Source organism: Penicillium citrinum, assembly GCF_028827155.1.
Source record: "Penicillium citrinum strain IBT 23319 chromosome Unknown utg000003l:1.0-4596430.0:1.0-4598250.0, whole genome shotgun sequence".
NCBI classification, from domain to species: domain Eukaryota; kingdom Fungi; phylum Ascomycota; class Eurotiomycetes; order Eurotiales; family Aspergillaceae; genus Penicillium; species Penicillium citrinum.
The window spans coordinates 2,141,632-2,161,825 of NW_026622688.1; the positions used below are offsets into that span (position 1 = coordinate 2,141,632).

At 47.4% G+C, this 20,194-nt stretch overlaps 6 protein-coding genes across 6 annotated transcripts; 3 read left to right on the top strand and 3 right to left on the bottom strand.

Annotated features, from left to right (window-relative positions):
* Positions 1–6: 6 nt before the first annotated feature.
* Positions 7–1,011, top strand: N7469_004015 (uncharacterized protein; the record flags this gene model as incomplete). The annotated part of the gene is made up of 2 exons (XM_056642935.1): positions 7–495; positions 559–1,011. The coding sequence occupies 2 exons, from the start codon at positions 7–9 to the stop codon at positions 1,009–1,011; spliced, it is 942 nt and encodes a 313-aa protein (XP_056502347.1).
* A 761-nt stretch (positions 1,012–1,772) lies between these two features.
* N7469_004016 (uncharacterized protein) lies at positions 1,773–4,234 on the top strand (the record flags this gene model as incomplete). The annotated part of the gene is made up of 6 exons (XM_056642936.1): positions 1,773–1,876; positions 1,933–1,948; positions 2,020–2,122; positions 2,186–2,422; positions 2,474–3,548; positions 3,598–4,234. 6 exons carry the CDS (start codon positions 1,773–1,775, stop codon positions 4,232–4,234), a joined length of 2,172 nt encoding a protein of 723 aa, XP_056502348.1.
* Positions 4,235–4,992: 758 nt separating this feature from the next.
* N7469_004017 (trehalose-6-phosphate synthase) lies at positions 4,993–7,839 on the bottom strand (the record flags this gene model as incomplete). The annotated part of the gene is given in 4 exon segments (XM_056642937.1): positions 4,993–5,744; positions 5,761–6,352; positions 6,408–7,752; positions 7,817–7,839. 4 exon segments carry the CDS (start codon positions 7,837–7,839, stop codon positions 4,993–4,995), a joined length of 2,712 nt encoding a protein of 903 aa, XP_056502349.1.
* A 4,788-nt stretch (positions 7,840–12,627) lies between these two features.
* On the top strand, positions 12,628–14,029 carry png1 (peptide-N4-(N-acetyl-beta-glucosaminyl)asparagine amidase; the record flags this gene model as incomplete). Its single annotated transcript, XM_056642938.1, has 2 exons — positions 12,628–13,157; positions 13,222–14,029. The coding sequence occupies 2 exons, from the start codon at positions 12,628–12,630 to the stop codon at positions 14,027–14,029; spliced, it is 1,338 nt and encodes a 445-aa protein (XP_056502350.1).
* Positions 14,030–16,247: 2,218 nt separating this feature from the next.
* On the bottom strand, positions 16,248–17,441 carry N7469_004019 (uncharacterized protein; the record flags this gene model as incomplete). The annotated part of the gene is made up of 3 exons (XM_056642939.1): positions 16,248–16,842; positions 16,950–17,301; positions 17,381–17,441. 3 exons carry the CDS (start codon positions 17,439–17,441, stop codon positions 16,248–16,250), a joined length of 1,008 nt encoding a protein of 335 aa, XP_056502351.1.
* Positions 17,442–17,980: 539 nt separating this feature from the next.
* N7469_004020 (glycoside hydrolase family 71 protein) lies at positions 17,981–19,698 on the bottom strand (the record flags this gene model as incomplete). The annotated part of the gene is made up of 4 exons (XM_056642940.1): positions 17,981–18,569; positions 18,636–18,861; positions 18,921–19,449; positions 19,531–19,698. 4 exons carry the CDS (start codon positions 19,696–19,698, stop codon positions 17,981–17,983), a joined length of 1,512 nt encoding a protein of 503 aa, XP_056502352.1.
* Positions 19,699–20,194: the final 496 nt, after the last annotated feature.

Here is a 20,194-nt window from a genome sequence, read left to right on the forward strand (position 1 = left end):
ATCACAATGGGTTGGTTCTGGGGGAAAAGTCAGGAAGACCCGGTCAAGAAGCTTGACCCGGGACTTCGTGAGTTCCTCGAGCAAGAGACTCCCGACAAATATGAGCCTGTGTCCAATTTGAAGCAGCCAGCATCTTCTCCGACACAACCTCCGACCCAAGCACAGATCCCCGAACAAACAGAAGAGAAAGACTTTAAACTACCGGCTGCTTCATTATACCAGGATGGTCGCTATGCCCACCTATGGAAAACCTATAAGCCGCTGGCTGAACAGGAGGAAGAGGACGCTGCCATCGGCGGGGCCAATCGAGTGATTGAGAAGTTCAAAGAACGTGGAGATACAGTTCAGCGAGCAGCCATGGAAAACTGTGCGTTAGAGCATGAAGCCCTGACATTATGTTTCCAGACGGGCAATTGGCGCAAGCAGATTGAAGCCCGGTTAACAAATTGTGCTGCGGAGAATGGAACCTTTTCGCGATGCTTCACCACCCAGAGTGTAAGTGAACATATCAGATCCATATCTTCTTGTTCATGAGAATAATATCTAACTATCTTCCAGAAATTCCTCCAGGCTCTCGGCTACGCCTCCTCCTTCCAATACGATGCCGAAAAAGAGGAGCGGATCCAGATGCACGCCGACAAACTTTATCATCAGATGCTGGATTATGAGAGACGTGTCGAGGAGGCCAAGGCTGCTGGTGAGGAAGCGCCGCCTCTTATCTCCCTCTTCGACCCCAAGCAAGCCCCCAAGATCAGCGGCAAACGATCCGATCTCGATATACCCAGTGGAACTACCATTCCAGAAGGGTTCAAGCCTTCCAAACCACTGCATCAGTTGACACCTCATGAACGAGAGTTGGAGATCCGAGCCCATAATGCAGAACTAGAGCAACATAGGCTCTACGCGGAAGAGGCGGCACCATTTATGAAGACTCATGAAGAAAGCCGGGCTAAACGGAAGGAAAAGGTGACGAGTTGGTTTGGCGAGAGTATTGGGAAATGGCTTGGATGATTGGATGGGATTCAAGCAATATGTATTTTTATCAATTATCTGAGATCTCCAAATTTATGTTGTAATTATTATTGGGCAGTTCTATGGTCATGACATCTATGTAATGAGTATAATACGTAGTATGTAGTAGTACTAAGTTAACACTGCCACTGCCAATCCATTGGCATGGCGACAATACTGGAGTATACTATTCAATTCCCCGTGAGATATACAACCAGATATTCCTGATGGTAATATATCTTGAATAGTTTACTTCAAGTTCACATTTATTAGTACCTCGTAATATATAATGCCATCTTGGAATTCAATTAAATAACTATATTCTAATATTCTAATAGTTTGAGTCTACTAATTCTCCTGCGGCCTTCGGTCTAATCTAATCGCGGTCGCGTCTAAGTCGAACGGGTTCCCGCGCAAACCAACTCGAGGCATCATCAACCTCTCTCCTCTCCTCTCCTCTCTCCCCTTCTTCTTCCTCCCTTTTACCTCTCCCTTTCTTCCTCTTTTCTTCCTCCCATTTCTTCTTTCCCATTTTAATGTTCGGATTTATTCTTACTTCCTCGAAAAGTTTTGCCGATTCTCCCCCACTCACTCAGCTTGGGGTCCCACCAAAGCAACCCTATCAACCCGGCTGGCACGAGCGAAACCGTATTGAATCCGCCGAGCCCGTGGCGGGAATCGACCCTCAGAACACATTCGCACCATAGGTTCCCTGGCTATAACTACCCCAGAAAACAGCTCTCAGAGCTCCAGTGCCCACCATGAAGGCCTCTCCATTGCTCATCTCGTGGCACAATGACAATGCCCCGATTTACTCCGTGCACTTCGACCCCAATGGTAAAGGCCGCCTTGCAACCGCTGGAAAGTGAGTACTCAAAGAACAAATTATCGCGTCAAACTTCACTGACATACCGTTTCTAGTGATAACAATGTTCGAGTACGTTCTTACAGCCTTCTTCCTCGCCGTTTAATCCAACTACCTGTACATTCCCTCTAACACATTCACAGCTATGGCGAGTCGAATCGACCGGAGAGGAACGCAATGTTACATACCTCAGCACACTCTTGAAACATACACAAGCCGTCAATGTTGTTCGATTTTGCCCTAAAGGTAATTCCTCTCCTCTCTCATATCAATGTCCTTTAGAGCCACCTTCGATCTAACACTACCTAGGCGAGATGCTAGCATCTGCCGGAGATGATGGCAACGTTCTGCTTTGGGTTCCATCAGAACTGCAGACACAACCCGGGCTGGGAGAAGATCGATCGGATGACAAGGAGACCTGGCGGGTAAAGCACATGTGTCGGTCGTCCGGCGCGGAGATCTACGATTTGGCCTGGTCGCCCGACGGCGTGTTTATCATGACGGGCAGCATGGACAATATCGCTCGGATTTACAATGCTCAAAATGGTGAGTGTCCCATAAGGAGAAACCATACTACCAATACCCGTCAATTAACAGTAAGCTTTGCAGGGCAAATGGTACGACAAATTGCCGAGCATTCCCACTATGTCCAAGGCGTCGCGTGGGATCCGTTGAATGAATTTGTTGCAACTCAGTCATCAGATCGATCAGTTCACATTTACAACCTGAAGACCAAAGACGGTCAATTCACATTGACACCGCATGGTAAGGTTATCAAGATGGACCTACCAGCGAAACGCCTAGCTTCTAGCAGCCCTGCTCCCCCGGAGCCAGCAAGCAGACCACAACAAAGCAGTACAAGCTCAATTGCTATTGCTTCGCCCGCCCCATCTACCCCAGGAACTCCCATGGCATCTAATCTACCTATGGACCCTCCTCCTGTCTCTCATAGCCGCCGTTCCTCATTTGGATCTTCTCCGTCTATTCGACGCTCCGCCTCCCCCGCCCCATCTCTGCCGTTGCCAGCAGTGAAGCCTCTCGAGGTTTCATCACCGAGTCTTCTGGGTGGCCTCGGGGTCAAGAATGCCAGTATCTACGCGAATGAGACCTTTACATCCTTTTTCCGACGACTCACATTTGCGCCTGATGGAAGCTTATTGTTTACACCGGCTGGTCAATATAAGACAAGCCATGTGTCAGCCACTGACCCCTCAAAAACAACGGACGAGATCATCAATACGGTGTATGTCTATACACGAGCTGGCTTCAACAAACCACCAATTTCCCATCTCCCTGGTCACAAGAAACCGTCCGTCGCAGTCAAGTGCTCGCCGGTATTCTACACCTTGAAACAAAATAACCAGCCCGTAAAGCAAATCACGCTGGATACATCCGCCGAGGGTGACATGTTCCCACCTTTGCCTGACTCGGTTGTACCTGCGACTGCATCATCTACCAGTCAGCCAGCCATGGACCCCCCGTCTTCCAAGACGACCGAAGCCCCTAGCAGCGATAACACTCAGAGCTCAGCGGCTCCCGTGTTTGCACTCCCATATCGTATTGTTTATGCTGTGGCTACGCAGGATGCTGTCCTGGTTTATGATACTCAACAACAAACGCCATTGTGTGTTGTCAGTAATCTGCATTTTGCTACATTTACCGACTTGACCTGGTGAGTCATGAGCTCAAGAGCTTTGAAGAATCTGCTAACAATTTCAAAGGTCAAATGATGGCTTAACATTGATAATGAGTTCATCCGATGGATTCTGTTCGACCCTATCATTCTCTCCGGGAGAATTGGGACAGATCTATACGGGACCAACCGGACCGGCCTCAAGGGATATTGGCTCTGCCACCACTTCGACCAATGCCACTCCCCTCCCAACCCCTACACATCTTCCATCTCCAGTTAGGGCTACCCATGCACCCGCACGCAGTGGAACGCCCACCGCTCCTGCGGCTCCAGCACCGCCAGCAAGCCCTGCACGATCCAATTCGGCATGCTCCCAGTCATCCTCTCAACAGTCTGCCACTGTCGTAAACAACCCGACACCAACACTGGGCTCCGTTCCACTTGTGACGGCTACACACTCTGCGCAACCGCTCCCTCTCACTACTCCGCCTCAAACTCCTATGCCAACCACAACCCAAAGCGGAGCGGCAACAAATACAAGCAGTGTTCTGGGCAAGCGAGATACCAGAGTGGTCAGCGAATCCGAGAAGGAAGATAGTAAGGGTGCCGAAACCGAACCTCTAGCCCAACAGCCAAAGAAGCGTCGCGTTGCCCCCACTCTTATCTCTGCGGGAACCGACTCAGCTCCAAAGGATCCCAACCAGGATTCCCAAAAAACCAATTAAGTGTAGTCTGTTATTGATGACTTCGCTCTGCATGCGCCTCGATCAACACTTTGATCTACAAATCCGGACTTGCAGCGAAGAATAAAGCAATTCAGCTGACTACTGTCATTTCCTATTTATTCTTCACGAATCACGTCTCACCCCCGATTCCCCTTCAACATCAGCTATGCAATTGCAATTGTAATCGCAACATCTTTCTTAATCGTCTTGCATTGCATCCTTGCATCGATGATCAATTTCCAAAGCTCCCGGGCCCAATCGCGCATGATGTTTTAATCTTTCCCTATCATCCGATCTATCCACCCATTCATCTCTGCAATGATATCATTCCCCTTCAAATTTGCAGTACTTCTCATTGCACATTTCATTTTGATCCCCATGAAGTTCTGGCGCGGCTTGGTTATCATTGTTTTGCCTATTGTATTTCCCGATGAGTGTTCTATAGTCTGATTTCCTACTCGTAAATCTCCTCATACTAGAAGGATTTCTTGATATCTTGTTTCAATTACTACTATGTGTTTTCTCCCTGTCGGGTCATTACCGGATTCATCTTTGAGTTCATATCGATGGTGTGAGTGGTGATATTGAGATTGATCATGACAAAAATGAAAGAAAAAAAATCTTCAAAATTCCCATTGTCACTTTTGTAATTGTAATTTATGATGGATAGTTTGGTTAATACTCATCGCACCTAACAAATATTCTTCCTTCACAGAGAATAGTCAGCCCATCAAACCGTCAGTATCAATATTATAACATCACTTGGTTTCATCAGCAAGAAAACCGAGCACATCTAGTAAAGAATACCCATCCGGCAACCTAGCTTTAGCCTCAGTTGCATGAGTTCCCGCCGTCAAAGTCATTATAGTCCCCGGTGCAACATCCTGACCCAGAAGTAAACGATTAGCCCAACGAAACAACGCCTCATCACCCCTCGCACTACCAGCTACAAAGATAAACCCTGGAATGTCAGAACCAAAAGACTGATGCAGTATCCAAGATACAGCAACAGCCTTCGAAGCGTAGAGTGGTTCGATGCTTACGGCACCGATATCACGTACAACGCGAATATCTTCACGGCCACGCGCACCGTTGATTTGATCTGCTAATTCGGATGCTTGTTTGGATGCAGTGTCTTTGTCGGTGGCTTCGGAAAAGTTGAAAGTTAGTGTGCAGCGACGTCCTTCGATACTGCTTCCTTCTGTTCGTTCGGCGAAGTACTCAATGACCTTTCGAATGCCGGTATGCCAGTGTTGCGTGCGTGTCATGTCTACTAGGGAGTGCCATGTACTTGTACCGGCTAATTTGACGAAGCAGCCGTTCTCAGCTATGAGGCCTAGAGATTTGGGGAGCGAGGTTGTGGATGAATCTAGTTTTTCTGAGCTGCGGTCACTGGTCAAGTAGACTGTGTTTTTAGAGTCGTTGGCTAGAGTGTGGAGGATATTGATTGTCTTGTTAGAAGAGCACTTCAGCTTGGTGTCTGCTGAGTTAAGGGAAGTCGTCCCGTCTTCTATGAAAGAAAAGACGGGATTTGGGAGAGGTGTAGGAATTATATGACTCTTTGAGATCCTTTATGTCGAGTGGACAGATGGAGTAGGCGTCGCGAGACTGTTGCATGCTGTGAGCTTCCATGAGTGAGTCCTGTAGAGATGAGTACCAGGCTAAGGCTGTATATGGTGATTTTCGTTTTAGGAGGTATTCCCAGTTGTGCTTCTTCCGCTCTGGGGTCATCTCTAGAGCTTTATTTATAGTATCGGCGCATTGCTTATAGTCCCATGGGTTGACAATGAAATCATGGCCTTGGAATATAGCTGCGCTTCCAGTGAATTCACTTAGAATGAGAGACCCGTATCTTTGTGAGGCCAATTCACCATCCTGACAGTGGATGAAGTCATGGCTTGTCAGATTCATGCCTTCGCGAAGGTTAGTAGCCATGAATATCTCGGCTACGCTCAACAGAGCCAGAAACTGAGCGTAGCTAATATCCTGCTTGAGCAGTACGAGAGGCTGGTGTGTTAGAGATGAATATATCGAGTTGATTCTCATTGTGATCTTCGAGACTTGCGCTTCTAGCTCTGGTAGGTCGGAAACCGAGGATGTGATCTGTACCAGGACCACCTATGCCTCCATAAGCCCACATCCGAAAAAGTGTTCTGAAGCATGATGTCCTTACATTATCTCTCCATTGTGGATAAGTAGTCAAGAATAACTCGTAGGCCATGAGTTTCTGTTTGATCCCGCCTGGGACATCAAGACGATCTCGCGCCACAATGAGATGTTTCCCCTCGTATCTCTGAGCGATGCTGGAAATCCATTCCTTGACCTCGACGGATTGACGAAGAAGATTAAGAGATTCGTAATCGATACCTAAAGGCTGGCTTTTGACCTGAACGAAGCGGTTATTGACCTGAACTCCATTAACCGAGACCTCCAGCCTTCGAAGTCGACTGCAAGACTGAAGAAAATGGTGGCAGTATTCCTCAGTCTGAAAGCCAATTAAATCTGCACCTAGAAGACCGTCTAGCAGTGCCTCCCGAGGATTTAAACAGCGAAATACTTCTGATGAAGGAAATGCTGCGTGTAGAAAAAATCCGATCTCCGCCACTGGTAGCAATTTTCTCAGCAAACCAGGTAATGCTAGCAAGTGGTAGTCGTGTACCCATACACGGTCCCCTGGTTGCCAGTGGTCAGCTATGGTGGTAGCGAAGGCTTCGTTGACTCGAAGGTACTGTTTCCAGGAATAGTCATCGTACTCGGTGTGTCGAGGAGTTTCCTGCATCTGGTAATGCAAAGCAGGCCAAAGCACGGCTCGGCAAAAATGAGCATAATGACCTTCAAACTCACTGTCACTGACAAATACACTTAGAGATTCGTAATCTTCTCTGAGAGTTTCTTTGATGACATTTGTGGTTCGTGGCTTGAGCGAGTCTGTTGGCATTCCCAAAGTTCCTACCCACATCTTATCTTGCAAGATCCCAGCCTCCTCTGCGGCATGGATAGCATTCTGAAGACCACCATGGCCTTGTTCAGCAGCTTTGACCACCCAATCGTCATCCGCTAACAGTGTTCGAGGACTCGCGGAAGGCTCCTTGATCATTCTACTCGGTGCACCATCTAGGAAAGAGTCTCGAGATTCCTGAAACGAGAATGTCCGATTGAGAATAGATGGATGAGGGTGGAATGTTGCTTTTGACCGGGGTTGATTGAACTTTCGGCTTTGACCCCAAGGCACAGCTCGCGGTTCACTGGGACCGGGGCCAACTGGGTCATCCGCTGTGGGTATTTCACCTGCAGACTGCGAGGCATAGGCTTTGAAGATCTTTTCGTCTTCTGTCGTTGCTCCAGGGGTTAGGGCCAGACTGCTGGATCTCAGACGATGCCTGCGCCGAGAATCAGGCATCCGCCCATCTATGGGGCCAAGACCAGAGTTGTCTACCGCTGAATAGCTGGGTGAAGACCTTCGTCGACTTGCACTGCTCCGACCCGAGGGTTTGAAGTCAATCGTGTAGGGAAGAAACCTGGATGATAGGGAGTGAGTGCAAGGAGTCGGAGGTTGAAAATGAGGGAGTACAGGGGACATACAGTGATGCAATGAAGACCGTCATGTTATCGAGAGGTACTTTTCGCTTTGGTGTAAACTTTTGGACCTTGGACGAAATGTCTTATATTTTCTCACGGAGACGTAATGCCCATCGTGGTTAATTATGAGAAAATGAGTTGGCGGAGGGTGAAAGTGAAGTTTCATTTTACTCTCACCCGATGGAGAAAGCAGGTCGGTTGGTCATGCAATTTTATAGATCGCTGCCCGATCATTCGGCGATAGTCAGGTTTGGCATATACTAATACCCTAAGATAATTCATTCCAATATTAAGAGAGATTTGGTAGCACTTTAAAACTTGAGGTATTGGGATGAGCTTTGTTTTTTGTTTTCTTGTTTTTTTTTTTTCTGTCAACATTCAAGTTTATACATTGTGGGGGTGCTGTGTATCAAAGTAATCACCTACCATCTCCCACTTGAAGTATGTACTACATATCTCTCTGAACTTTTTTAGTTCATTATGGACATGTGCTAGTTATATATAATTGCGTATAAGGCCATCCTTCTAGATTCAGTTGCAATTAATAGGCATTTGCTTGCGTTCCATCCTCACCATCCATCCTTCGGTTGACCCCAGTCAAGGACTCTTCATCCTATTTAATCTTCTTTGACAAAAAAATCTTGAAAAGAGCAGAGGGAGTAAGTAGAGACTACAATTCTTGTTACAAGATCCAATAATAGATGTATTATGAATAAGAAGTATAAGAAGTACAAGAAATAGAATCATAGTTATTGGATATGCTGGATGTGACGAAGAGAACTACTGGTCAGCCTCATCTAGGTCATTTTATCTACGAAATTTTGACACATTGCGGTACCATCGACTAGGAAGACACCTTAACAGACTTAGTCCCTCTCGTCTGCTACTCAGTGTATAAGACGGATCGAGTTTTGATATTACGTTCCAAGTACTGACCCGGTGGAAATTCATGAGCAAAATAATCATTCAGAGAATTGGATGGTTCAAGGAAACAAGTCTCTGACCATGCAAGGCTAATACCCAATAGTAGGAATTTGGAATACCGCAGTTCTTTATTTTTTCAACTTGCAAAAAAGGCCTATCCCAAAAAAAAAAAGTCTTGCTGGCTCATGCACTCTGTTGACCTCCGAGGCTTCTCAACAATCTTGCAATCTATTTGCACAGATCATCAGCTGTTCCCATCTGCCACGCCTGCGTCAGGCATTCATCGCTTCCTCCATTCGCTAGTACAATACCTCTAGCTTCAAAATTTTTAGCGGGCGCCGCTAACGTCAGTCGTTATCATCCTTTTCTCGGCAAAGGCCCGACGTTACAAATCGCGCAGGTCACTATGAACAAAGTCAAATCCTCAACCCTTCCGGAGAAAAACGAGGGGAAAAAAATTAAAGATTCGTAAGACGATAAAAATGACATCAAACAAAAGACATCATTCGTAATGATCAACCCGATCAGCATCGGCATGGTCGTCGTGCAGCGTCGATTCTAAGATTCGCATGAATACCGACAACACGATGCATCCGGCTGACGAGGCTCCCCATCACCCGACTCTTCTTAGGTACGAAAATGTTTGCTAGATCAATGGAGCATTCGGTCGTATAGCCCCGCTAGGACATTATTGTTATCATCATGGATCCAGTATAGGACATACCGGCCTCGCATCAGCGTAGCGAAGAAGGTTAGTTTGATAAGTGGGTTTCAGTCAATTGAGCTCGTAGATGGAAGCATAGCAAGAAAATCTCCGTGATTAGCTCGGAATCAGCAGCGGTAAGATGATTTGGTCATGTCGCCAAAATGAAGGGTTATCAGGCGAAACGTAAGTCGTCGAGCGAATTCGATGGGTGACGCGGAAGCGTAGGAGCTAAGGCGCGGTAGTGCGCGCTATGGGCGGACCGGGCAAAGAAAATTTCCGTTGAGCTTGAGGGGTGAAAAAAAAGCTCTCTGAATAACTTCGTTTTTTTCTCCTACGTACGTCATGTATGTATGTCTTGCTCGTAAATTTGAGTGGACCATGCATTGCGAGGGAGGTGGTTCGTGCATCGGGTACGATTTCATGGATCATGGAGGTTGACAGGCTTTGTTACTAAGGATGGTTCAAATTGCGGAGAGATGAAAGCTAGCATTCAAAGATATTGCGCGTTACCGTCGAGGTTGCGTGTGTCTTTTCTTGGCTGGCAGCGAGGGCTATAGCAGATTGGTAGAAAGCGGGCCGATGGAGGCGAAGCCGCGTTATGCCCATCTCTTGTGGTAATAGTATTCTCTCAATTCTCGAGATGCCCAGGACGAACGACTTGTACCAAGGTCTATGTCAGTTGTCCATGACTCTTTGAGAATATCTGTGGAGAGAATGAGCTCTTTTTCATGAGGGAGTGCTTGGGACGCGAGGACGCGGATGGTGATACGTCAGAGTACGGGGATAAGCAGCGCCCTAGCTTCGTTTGCCTTTTGGTCCATGCAGACGCTTGACGGCTCATGTTTCTTGGCATATAGAGACGCTGGAATTGGCTTACTTGCTCGGCTCGATGAGCCTTCCCAGGCCTGGAGAGTCAGCAGAGGACGGGTGCCTTGCATGGTTGTCGCAGACCAGCCGATTTTATGTGGAGTGAATATTCATTGCCAAGTATTCCATCCTGCTTGTCTGAAGGTAACGTATGGGAAGATGGTTAGTTAGTTATTGGAAGTCTAGTACGTATTTTGCGTTGTATTGGGGGTATATCGAAAGGAGTACTGTACATTAACTAGTTAGTTATAACGTTAGATACTGTACTCGTCCTCGTACATAGTATGTTGAATGCCAACTTGGCAAAAGAACCATGCGGATATGGCGTCATTTCAATGTAATGTTTGATGCAGATCAAGGCAGAATGAACATCGCATTGAGAGGGTTCAACCGAGACCTAAGGAATCTGGAGTAGATGCTTAAATATACTACGGGCAGTTCTTATACAATCTTGATGAACATTCGATTCAGGCCGACTTGCATAGCCACATCAAGAAGAGCGATTGAGGCTGTGGACACGCCGCCGTTTCACGTTAATTCCTACCAAGCTAACGCGATGGGGGGAATCTTCAACGCTGTTTACTGTACATTCTAGTTATTATATACCATAGTACAGTATACAGTAAAGTGTGGGATAGGATCTTGGACAATATAGATTACTGGATTTTGTACATTTTATTTTTGCATGGAGAACTCGGTATACATACATACATACGTATATACATATGTGTACGGAGAAAATGTGTTCTTATTGGAGCAACGGTTCTTGTGTAGAAGTGGGGAAGAGCTTGAATGTTCGGGAGAGCCTCCAGAGTGAGGATGTCTTGGTGGGGAAGGCTATCGGATTGAAGCGCAAGCTTGCGAATCTTGAAATCACGGGACATCTATATACTCCACTTTGGTCCTGTTTATTGGTTCATTTGCCCTTTTAAGCAGCTAGGCAGTTTTATTCTATTTTTTAAATTAATTCTATCTGACGACTGTGTCAGTGCTGTAACTATTTTTTTTTTCAGGGTCTGTTGACCGTTCGGAGGTTTTCCACGGATAATGATTGGCGATCGCATTGAGGCTGCGTCACCAGGATACACAGTGATGTACAACACGTCAACCTGATCTACAGAGGAGGGAGAGAAGACTCAGTTTGGTATTCTGGAAGGGGAGATGATGAAAATTGGAAGAAAGTGTCTTACCTCCTTTCTTCTTTTTTATTTCCACCCCTTCTCTTTCATGGAGGGTGTGTCACGATCGACAGGAACATCGAGCCATACCAAGAGCGACAAGAATCTATTCTAGAGTGCGACCGGAGCATGTGCCAAGATCCCCCCTGGGTCAAGCCATTGGAGCCACCACAGCTTAGCGGGTGAGTCAGCATTAAGTGGTACTTCCACTTAGTATGTGAACAGCATACTACATTGAAGTACCCCAAGAGATACCAAGTCATCGACAGAGAAGATCGCCAAAAGGGGTTAGTCAGAGTGGAACCCAACGAGGCTCTAGCCCGATCGTGCTGGATGCCAAGACGGACGCTTGCGCGTCTCCGCCACCGATACTGGCTCTGTCCCCATCGAGGTCTCTTGGTGAAATTGAAGAAGGCTTCGAACGCGTATACTGGACGATCATGGATAGTTACATATGTATGTATGTACATACAATAGTATACTACTACTCCGTACATGCTGTATGTATGCATTTTTGCATGGAGGAGTATACCGATAGACGAGATCTCTACAATACAGTCAGTATATTTGTACAGATTACACATACAATAATATTTTGACGTATTCGGATCAATGACTATATCAATCCGGATTGTATTGTTGTAATGAGATGAGCGAGAGTAACACACTGGTGATTGAATTAGTATCATAATAATTTAGTGAATGGTTTGATTCAGATCTCAACTCTATCCTCTTTCTTTTGTTTCCTCTATTTTGTGCTAGCGAACCCTTGCCAAGCAGCGTACGTGTGCAAGGGAAAAATACGGAAAAAGGGTCTTTTCTTGGCTCTTTCCGTTTCGCACACGCGGCCGGGGCGCGGGGCCCGTGATTGGCGGCTGAAGGGCTGACGACGCTCGTAATACGCAGTAATCCCCAGTATTGGCTGGGTTGGGCCTGCTTTACTTACGACACTCACCACCCTCTCTCTCTTGTCCGCTCTCTCTCTCTCTCTCTCTTTTCCTCCCTTTCTATCCTCTCGTCTACTCTTCAACGTCCCCTTCTCCCCATCAACCATCAAGGGTTGTCGTCTTTTCACCAATCCTGGAGTAATTTCGACTTTCGCCTGCCCGTCGGCGTTTCCCTTCCCTTCTCTTTCGACCATGGCGGACGGCAAACCCCAGCACAGGGCGGCACAGCCGACCTCCAACAACTACGACGCCAACTCACTTACACACCAGTTTGAACAGTTGATGCGCACAAAGCGATTCAACCAGCTCCAGGATAGCGCTCGCTCACGGACGGCCTCACACTCTCCTGCTCCAACGGCAAACCACTCTATTCCGCCACCTTCACGAGCACCACCACCGCCTCCTTCCATGGGCGCCGCGCCCGCAACCGCCCACCATCAATCAGCATCTCCATCACCTGCACTCCGTGGCCTCCCTATTATGCCGTCTCCTCCGCAGGATCCCGCCTCTTTGAAATTCTTCAACTTATTAAAAGGACTTTCAGTGACCCCTACCAAATATGAGAACCCGGGTCTCCTCGATGAGGCCCTTTGCGTGATCCCTTTGGATCGCCTGTACTCCGAAGCCGAAGAGGAATCTCAGATCATGCAGGCCCAAGCTGCCAGTGTGGGCGGCAAGCCCGAATGGGGATACCAAGATTGTGTCATTAAAGCATTGCTAAGGTGCGCCACAGGCCCATCCAGACCCAGACCGACCGTGCCAATACTAACATCCCTTGATTCCCAGGTGGTTTAAGCGATCTTTCTTCAAATTCGTCAACAACCCCCCGTGTACGCAATGCTGCATGCCCACCATCGCCCAGGGCATGACTCCCCCTTCCCCGGACGAGACCGCCCGTGGCGCCACCCGAGTTGAACTCTACCGTTGTTCCGAGCCCCGTTGCGGTGCCTACGAACGCTTCCCCCGTTATTCCGATGTTTGGCAACTACTGCAAACCCGCCGAGGCCGAGCTGGAGAGTGGGCCAACTGCTTCAGCATGTTCTGCCGCGCTGTCGGCGCGAGAGTTCGTTGGGTGTGGAACGCCGAGGACCATGTATGGACTGAGGTATACTCTGAGCACCAGCGACGATGGGTCCATGTAGACGCTTGTGAGGAGGCGTTCGATAACCCCCGTCTTTACGCCGAGGGATGGCGCCGAAAAATCTCTTACTGTGTCGCGTTCGGAATCGATGGTGCTACTGACGTGACTCGCCGTTACGTTCGCAACTTCAACAAGCACGGCAGCCCCCGTACCCGTGCATCCGAGGAGGTCGTTCTATGGTCGATTCACGAGATCCGACGCAAGCGCCGCGAGAATATGGCTAAGTCTGACCAGGCACGTCTGATGAAGGAGGACGAGCGTGAGGAGCGAGAACTGCGAGGCTTCACTGCTTCTGCTCTCGCAGCCGAGATCAATAATATTCTGCCACGCAGCCTTGTGGGCCGACCGGATGCTCAGAAGCACGCCGATGCTCTCCAGGAGGCTCAGAGTGAGTGGCTCAGCGCTCGAGGACATGGTCACTCCGGACCCGACCGGTCGCGGGATGGGCGTTAAACTATCCACCACCACGGTTGTTAAATTCTCTTTCCCATTATCTCCACTTGATTGGAGCGTTTGGTTCTTTTTTCGTCGAATTTTCTGAGCGACTCAATGTCCGAAACTTTCAGTTGAACTGATCCAAGTTTCGGTCGAGCGCCTCGACCTCCCATCCCCAGCTGTATGGGCTCGCTTTCATGCGATCCAATTCACCACGGTCGCACCGGGTCAATCTGGCTCTCCTGGCGTCCATCAGTGTACCGGGAATTAGTCTCAGCGGTGAGACCACGATGAGAACTTATTTGAGACTCCCGAGCTTTCCGATTGAATCACGCACTACGGGACTATTGGTGATGCTGAGCATCAGGGAGTCCACCCTGATTTACCTTCAACACGCCAAACTACCAAACATATCATTTCGAAATGATCTGAACCACGTCATCGACACGACAATTTTTTTTTCTTTTCTTTTATCTCAACGGTCTGGAGCATCATTTTTGCATCTTGACAGAATGACCAACGGTCTTTCACAATCTATCGCATCATGGCATTGGCTTGGGAATTTGATATTAGATTTATGCACGGCGCCCGAGGTGATGATTTCTCTCACTGATATACATTTCCCTTTAATATGGGGTTTCTGCTTTGCCCATCTCTCCTTGCTGAAAGGCATATGCTATACGAGAATACGGTTGCAGCCATTTTTTTTTTCCTTTTCCTTTTTGTTCAATTACCTTCTCTCTTTTCGTGATCGCAAGATACCTTCATCTCTAGGAAGCGATCCTTTTCTTACTGTCTTGGGGATATCATTCCTCTTTCTTTGCTTCTCTCTCGTTTCTACTTCTCATAACTGGATTACTTTCTATACTATTTTTATTTTGATACCACATATTAATTAACATTTGACCATCCAACTTGCCTCAAATTTTCGTAAATGGATCCTGTATACCCTAACATATGTACATATGTACATAGTACGTACAATAAATTACCTATTTGATTATGATGTGCGATTCTTCCCCCGCGATGACTTTGCTAGCGTCTTGCCAACCCTGTGAGTGGATCCACTGAACTCAGCCGTGGAGCCCCTGGCGACATCCCATCCCGCACCGGGCTGCGTACTCCTCGAGGATCACTGCCACGCTGTAGACCCGAGACCCCGCTTACGTCCCAATATCTTTTGATCTGCATTTCACAAATTAATCTCCTTTCATCAAATACTATAGCTCTGTTACTTATACAACATCTATAAAATATCTTGGCCTCCTTTTCTGCTGATAGGGCTGTAAGGCCAGGTTAAACTCATCCAGCACGGACCGTAAAAAAGGGGGGATATTTTTAGATGAGACCCATGGGACTGGGTGGGTTCAGGGTCTGGTGGATTCATTAGGGCATGCAGATAGGGGTATACAACATCTTACATCGTATGAATAACTAGTCAATACCAGAGTACTGATGTATACCTAAGCTAGTTAGTTCTGTATCCATCATGTCTGAAATTTAGATTTCCGGCCTGCTGCCGAATTCAGGGTCTGATCGGATTTCGTGAGGGAAACTTTGGCGGGTTGCCGGTGGGTTTCGTTTCAGATGAAGAAAAGTGTGTACAGTAGAGCGGGATAAAGGATACAGCGTAGTCAAATTGACTTGAACCTACGGAGTACCGTACATGTACATATACATGGCCTCTGGCATTATTGTTACAGATGCCACAGTACGGACAAACTACAGTGATGATGAAGCTGGAATCTTGGAATCTTCTGCTGTAACTGCAAGCATCCTCCAATTGGATGAGTTCCTGGGGTATCTGATTACTTAAGGGGCTATTATCTCCGCGAGATTTCACAGGATTTAATCATCTTATTACAGAGTACAGTAGGAGAGAGCTGCAAATGCCGAGGTATCTTGCTCATCTGTACTCTGTACAGTATGTATGGAGAAGATCAATAATGAAAATGAATGGCAGACTACGGAGTAAATGCAGGCGTTATGCGTCTCCCATCCTGCCGCGCAATGCATATTTGCTGGGTACGAATTCCGCTCTCTACCAAACAGGGCAGATCAAGCCTTGGGCAAAGAGAACTTGAATCACAGAAAGACATGTCATGCTTCATGTAACCGTGACGTGATGTATTAGGATCGACTTCACCTCGCTCTCGGTCTGCCCCTCTGCAGTCTGTATCCATTATTAAGGTTGAATTTGAAACGGCTCATTTCTAGGAAACATCTGCCTATCCCCTCACAGCAAAGAGATAGCACAGTCGATCCTCTTCCGCCGAAGATCATCACGCACTCGTCCCAGTTCGTACAGATAATGCCGTTGACCCTGCAATCGTAACTCCCACGTTGGCATCGCCACCGGGCCCAACTTACCCGATGCCACATTTTCGGATGATTGGTGACAAGTTTCGACTTCAGTATATTCCCTACCATGAGCAGAAATATCCAGAATGTCAGTATCGACCCGACAGGGCGAACAACTCCGTGACAGCTGAACATGTAATCCACGTAGTGGTTCCAAAAAAACAGGTAATTTTTCCACGGGTTCACTGAACCAACTGCTTCCCAACACCAGTACAAAAGAGCTCAACCCCGGCAATTTGTTCAAGGTGCTACAAGTCTCGATCCATTGTGTACGACCAGCATCAACATAGACTGTTCGCACAGGATCCTTCGTCGGTAACCAATGCCCTGGAAATGCCCAGCGCAATTCAACAGAGCGGATGGCCTCCCATGATTCGAGTAGCAGGGTGGGGCGGAAATAAGGTAGGGTCCAGGGATTACTGAATTCGAAGGTGTTGAGAGTATAGAGAAGACGGGTCGATTCAAGAGATCTGTAAATTTATCCCAGAGATGAATTAGATATATCTGCTCTCCACCCGGAGAAACCGGGGAGAAAGAAGTCTAATCAAGATTGGAGAGGTGGTTTTCTCATCTGTACATTTGTCGGCATGTCAATGCCAGTGCGAGAAGCTTTTCATTCCCACGATCCGCTCGAATCAAATCGGCTTCTTTTGCGGGCTGGGGTATTCCCCCACCCTGACAGATTTCGCAAAAGCCGTTCCCCGCACGCGATGGTTTGACGGGTATTTCTGTTGTGTTTAGAGGACAGACAATGCATCCAAGGCGTTGGGGGCTCCGCTGGATAATGTGAAGACGGTGATTCCCTAGAACAGATTCCCAGATCATCAAGCGCAGTTCGTGAGGGAGAGAGAGCAGTCGAGATTGGGGTTGTTGTGCGGGGAACTCGATGGTTGGGATGATTCGATGACGGAGAGCGGCTGGTTTGTTACCTGGAATAGATTGATAAGATGTAAACATAGCATAGAGCAACGGGAATAATCACAAGGATTCTTGGGATTTTTTACTCACTCTGATATCGCTGGGTAATCACGTCTTCCCAAGAGAAAACACCTTGCTTCATGCGAGCCATGTTGAGGCTGATTGTATACCCGAGGTAATACTTACAATTCGGAGTAAACAAATAAAAGCAAAACGATGGGAGGTTTCTTTTCCGACCTAATCTAGCCTGCCGAAAGATGGCTCGAATATGGTTGGAAAAAGAGCCATTTGATCTGAGCAATTTAAGTAGGAGCTTTTTAAGTTGAAGTTCAGAATTCCCCCGGGGGTTCCCTTGAGAGTCGGTGAGCAGCCACGATGGAATGCCTTGGATGCATCAAGAGAGCGATAAAGGTACTTTTGAGATCCAATGGGATAGCAAGTAGCAATGTACAGTTGGACTAGTTGGACTAGATGATAAGATAATAACCTACTCCACTCACACTACCCTAGTGTAGTCATGCTTTAATGTACATAGTATGATACTTTGCATGTATTGGAAGTTGATTTCTTCTATTCTATGTAAACAGTAAACAGTACACACCACAACTCCGGATCACTACTCCAAATACTATGTCCATCCAAACCTTCGCAATTCACAGAATGCATCTACAAGTAGTAATCTAATTTCATCTACTCCGCTGGTGATTCATTCAAGCCAAGCGTACTCGTTGGGCACGCGACCTTCAATCCTTGTGACAACATCGCTAGCCCAGCCGGTTGGAGCCGGTCAATCGTGCTTGGCGCCGGCAGCGTTCCCACGTACGCATTGAAGTTATAGATCCCGCATACGCAGCTATCCTCAATATCCTTCAAACTCGTCCCTGACAAGACAGTCTGGCCATCCCGCGTGACAGCAAATCTCTGCTTTCCCACTCGCATAGGTACAGTGTAGGAGCTGACACCCGCCGGCGCATGGAAGCTCCGTGACTGGTCGCCTGACTGCACATGCACCTGTGCGGCGCTCTTCAGCAGTGAGACTACAAACACTTCGTCTTGCATTGATTCCCAACCATTCGGGCGACCGGCGAAGAAATTCCCGCTGGAATTGTTCGGGCTGCCGTTCATGGTTGTGTCGGTCTCATCGCAGTCGACGTCCCGCTTAGTCGGCCGATACCAGTATATCAGCTTTTCTTCCGTGACGAATTCATTTGGAGAGCTTGCGCCTGCTTTGTAGGCGGCGATGAAGGGTTTGGCCATTTCCAGCCAACCTGTGTGTGGCCTTGTCTTTTTTATCAATATACAAACCCACGTAGATCACGATGAAGGGCGATTCCTTGGGACTTACATGTCTAATGTCCACTTTGAATTACCATCGTCGTTGTGCGGCGATGAAAGTGGCCCAATATAATGTGACTCGCCGTAATCATTCCAGGTGATAATCTCCACAAAGCGAGGCTTAAGCTGCAAGATTTCTTGCCAACGGGTATACCATAAAAGATCCGAAGGGAATACCCAGTTCTTGCTGTAAGAGACTTCGGTTCCATAGTGCGTAAAAAACCATGGCGAAACAGCTAGAAAAAAAAAAGGTCTGGCTTAGCCTTGCCTATGTTAAGGTCTGTTTCCAACTTACGTGCTATGTATGGCTTCCCACTCAAAGCATTAGCATACGCCAGATCCCCATCAGAGACAGTCACATTTTGAGTCCTTGTTGGTGCTTTATTTTCGCCATTGCTTGGCCAAGCCATCCAGTTAAAGGCAGCTTGAACAAAATCAAAGTTTCCCTCGTTAGGATGAAAATTCGGCGCAAAAAATATCTCCTGACCAGCAGCAGAAATAATCGCCTCGATTTCGCAGCCATCTCCCATGAACGATGAGACGAAGACTTTATCATCAACTCTGAGTTGTGCCGGGTGATTGGCATATTCTCGAATCATAGCTCCGACTTCACTCGCCTCCCGAAGGCCCCACCAGTTAAAGTCGAAAGAGAGGAAGACTTTCATCTCGTTCCGGGCAGCGGAGGTATAAGCATAGCCCAGTTGTGTGTCATTGTAAGAGTCGGTTCCGATGTTCAATGCGAAGGCATCGATACCTGATTCTTTGGCTCTTTGCATATCATCATCGTATTCGTCGGCACTCTCTCGACAACCTGTGATTCCCATCTAGGTAGATAAGAAGACAAAACTATTAGATTCGGCGTTGGACAGCGTGATTCATTCTGCCCAGGCTCACTGTGAACTCACCATGAAATGACAAAACACATAATTATCATTGGTCTCCGATGAATTTGACGATGAGTTTGACGATGAGACTGAAGAAGATGACCGGATTTTCTTGAGCGATGTCGGGATTGACATGGCCAGTTTTGTTAATAACCCCATTATCAGAAGCAAAAATAACCTTCGAACCATGGTTGTGATCAGCAACGACTATCCTTGACGGGCTTGACGTGAAATTATTCCAGGAATGTTTATCAAAGGGGTGAGAAACCAACTCGCATCTTGCAATAAAGAAGGGAATTGTGAAGAGACACATACCAAGACAGGAGAAGGTTTAATTAAGAGACACTCTTTGTTCGTCAGGACGTCACACGCGATCCGTCTAATTTCTTAATCTTAGCCTTCAATTCCTTCAAATTACGCTGATCGGAGAGAACGTGGATAAATTCAAACCTGACGGGAGGGTCTAAATCGATTGTGAGAGTCCGCGCGCCAGCGAGTGAGATATCGGGATGGTGTCGATGGGAGAAATGTGGTGGCGTATTGTGAAGCATCCACAGGCGCTTAGGTACTCGCCGAGTGAGATAGACTCCACTTCCAGGGGAATCTGGGCGCCTATTGGTTCGGGTGCCGCTAGTAGGTTTACTGCTGCTGTAGGGTGTTATGAGAAAGGGAATGTGGATGGCGA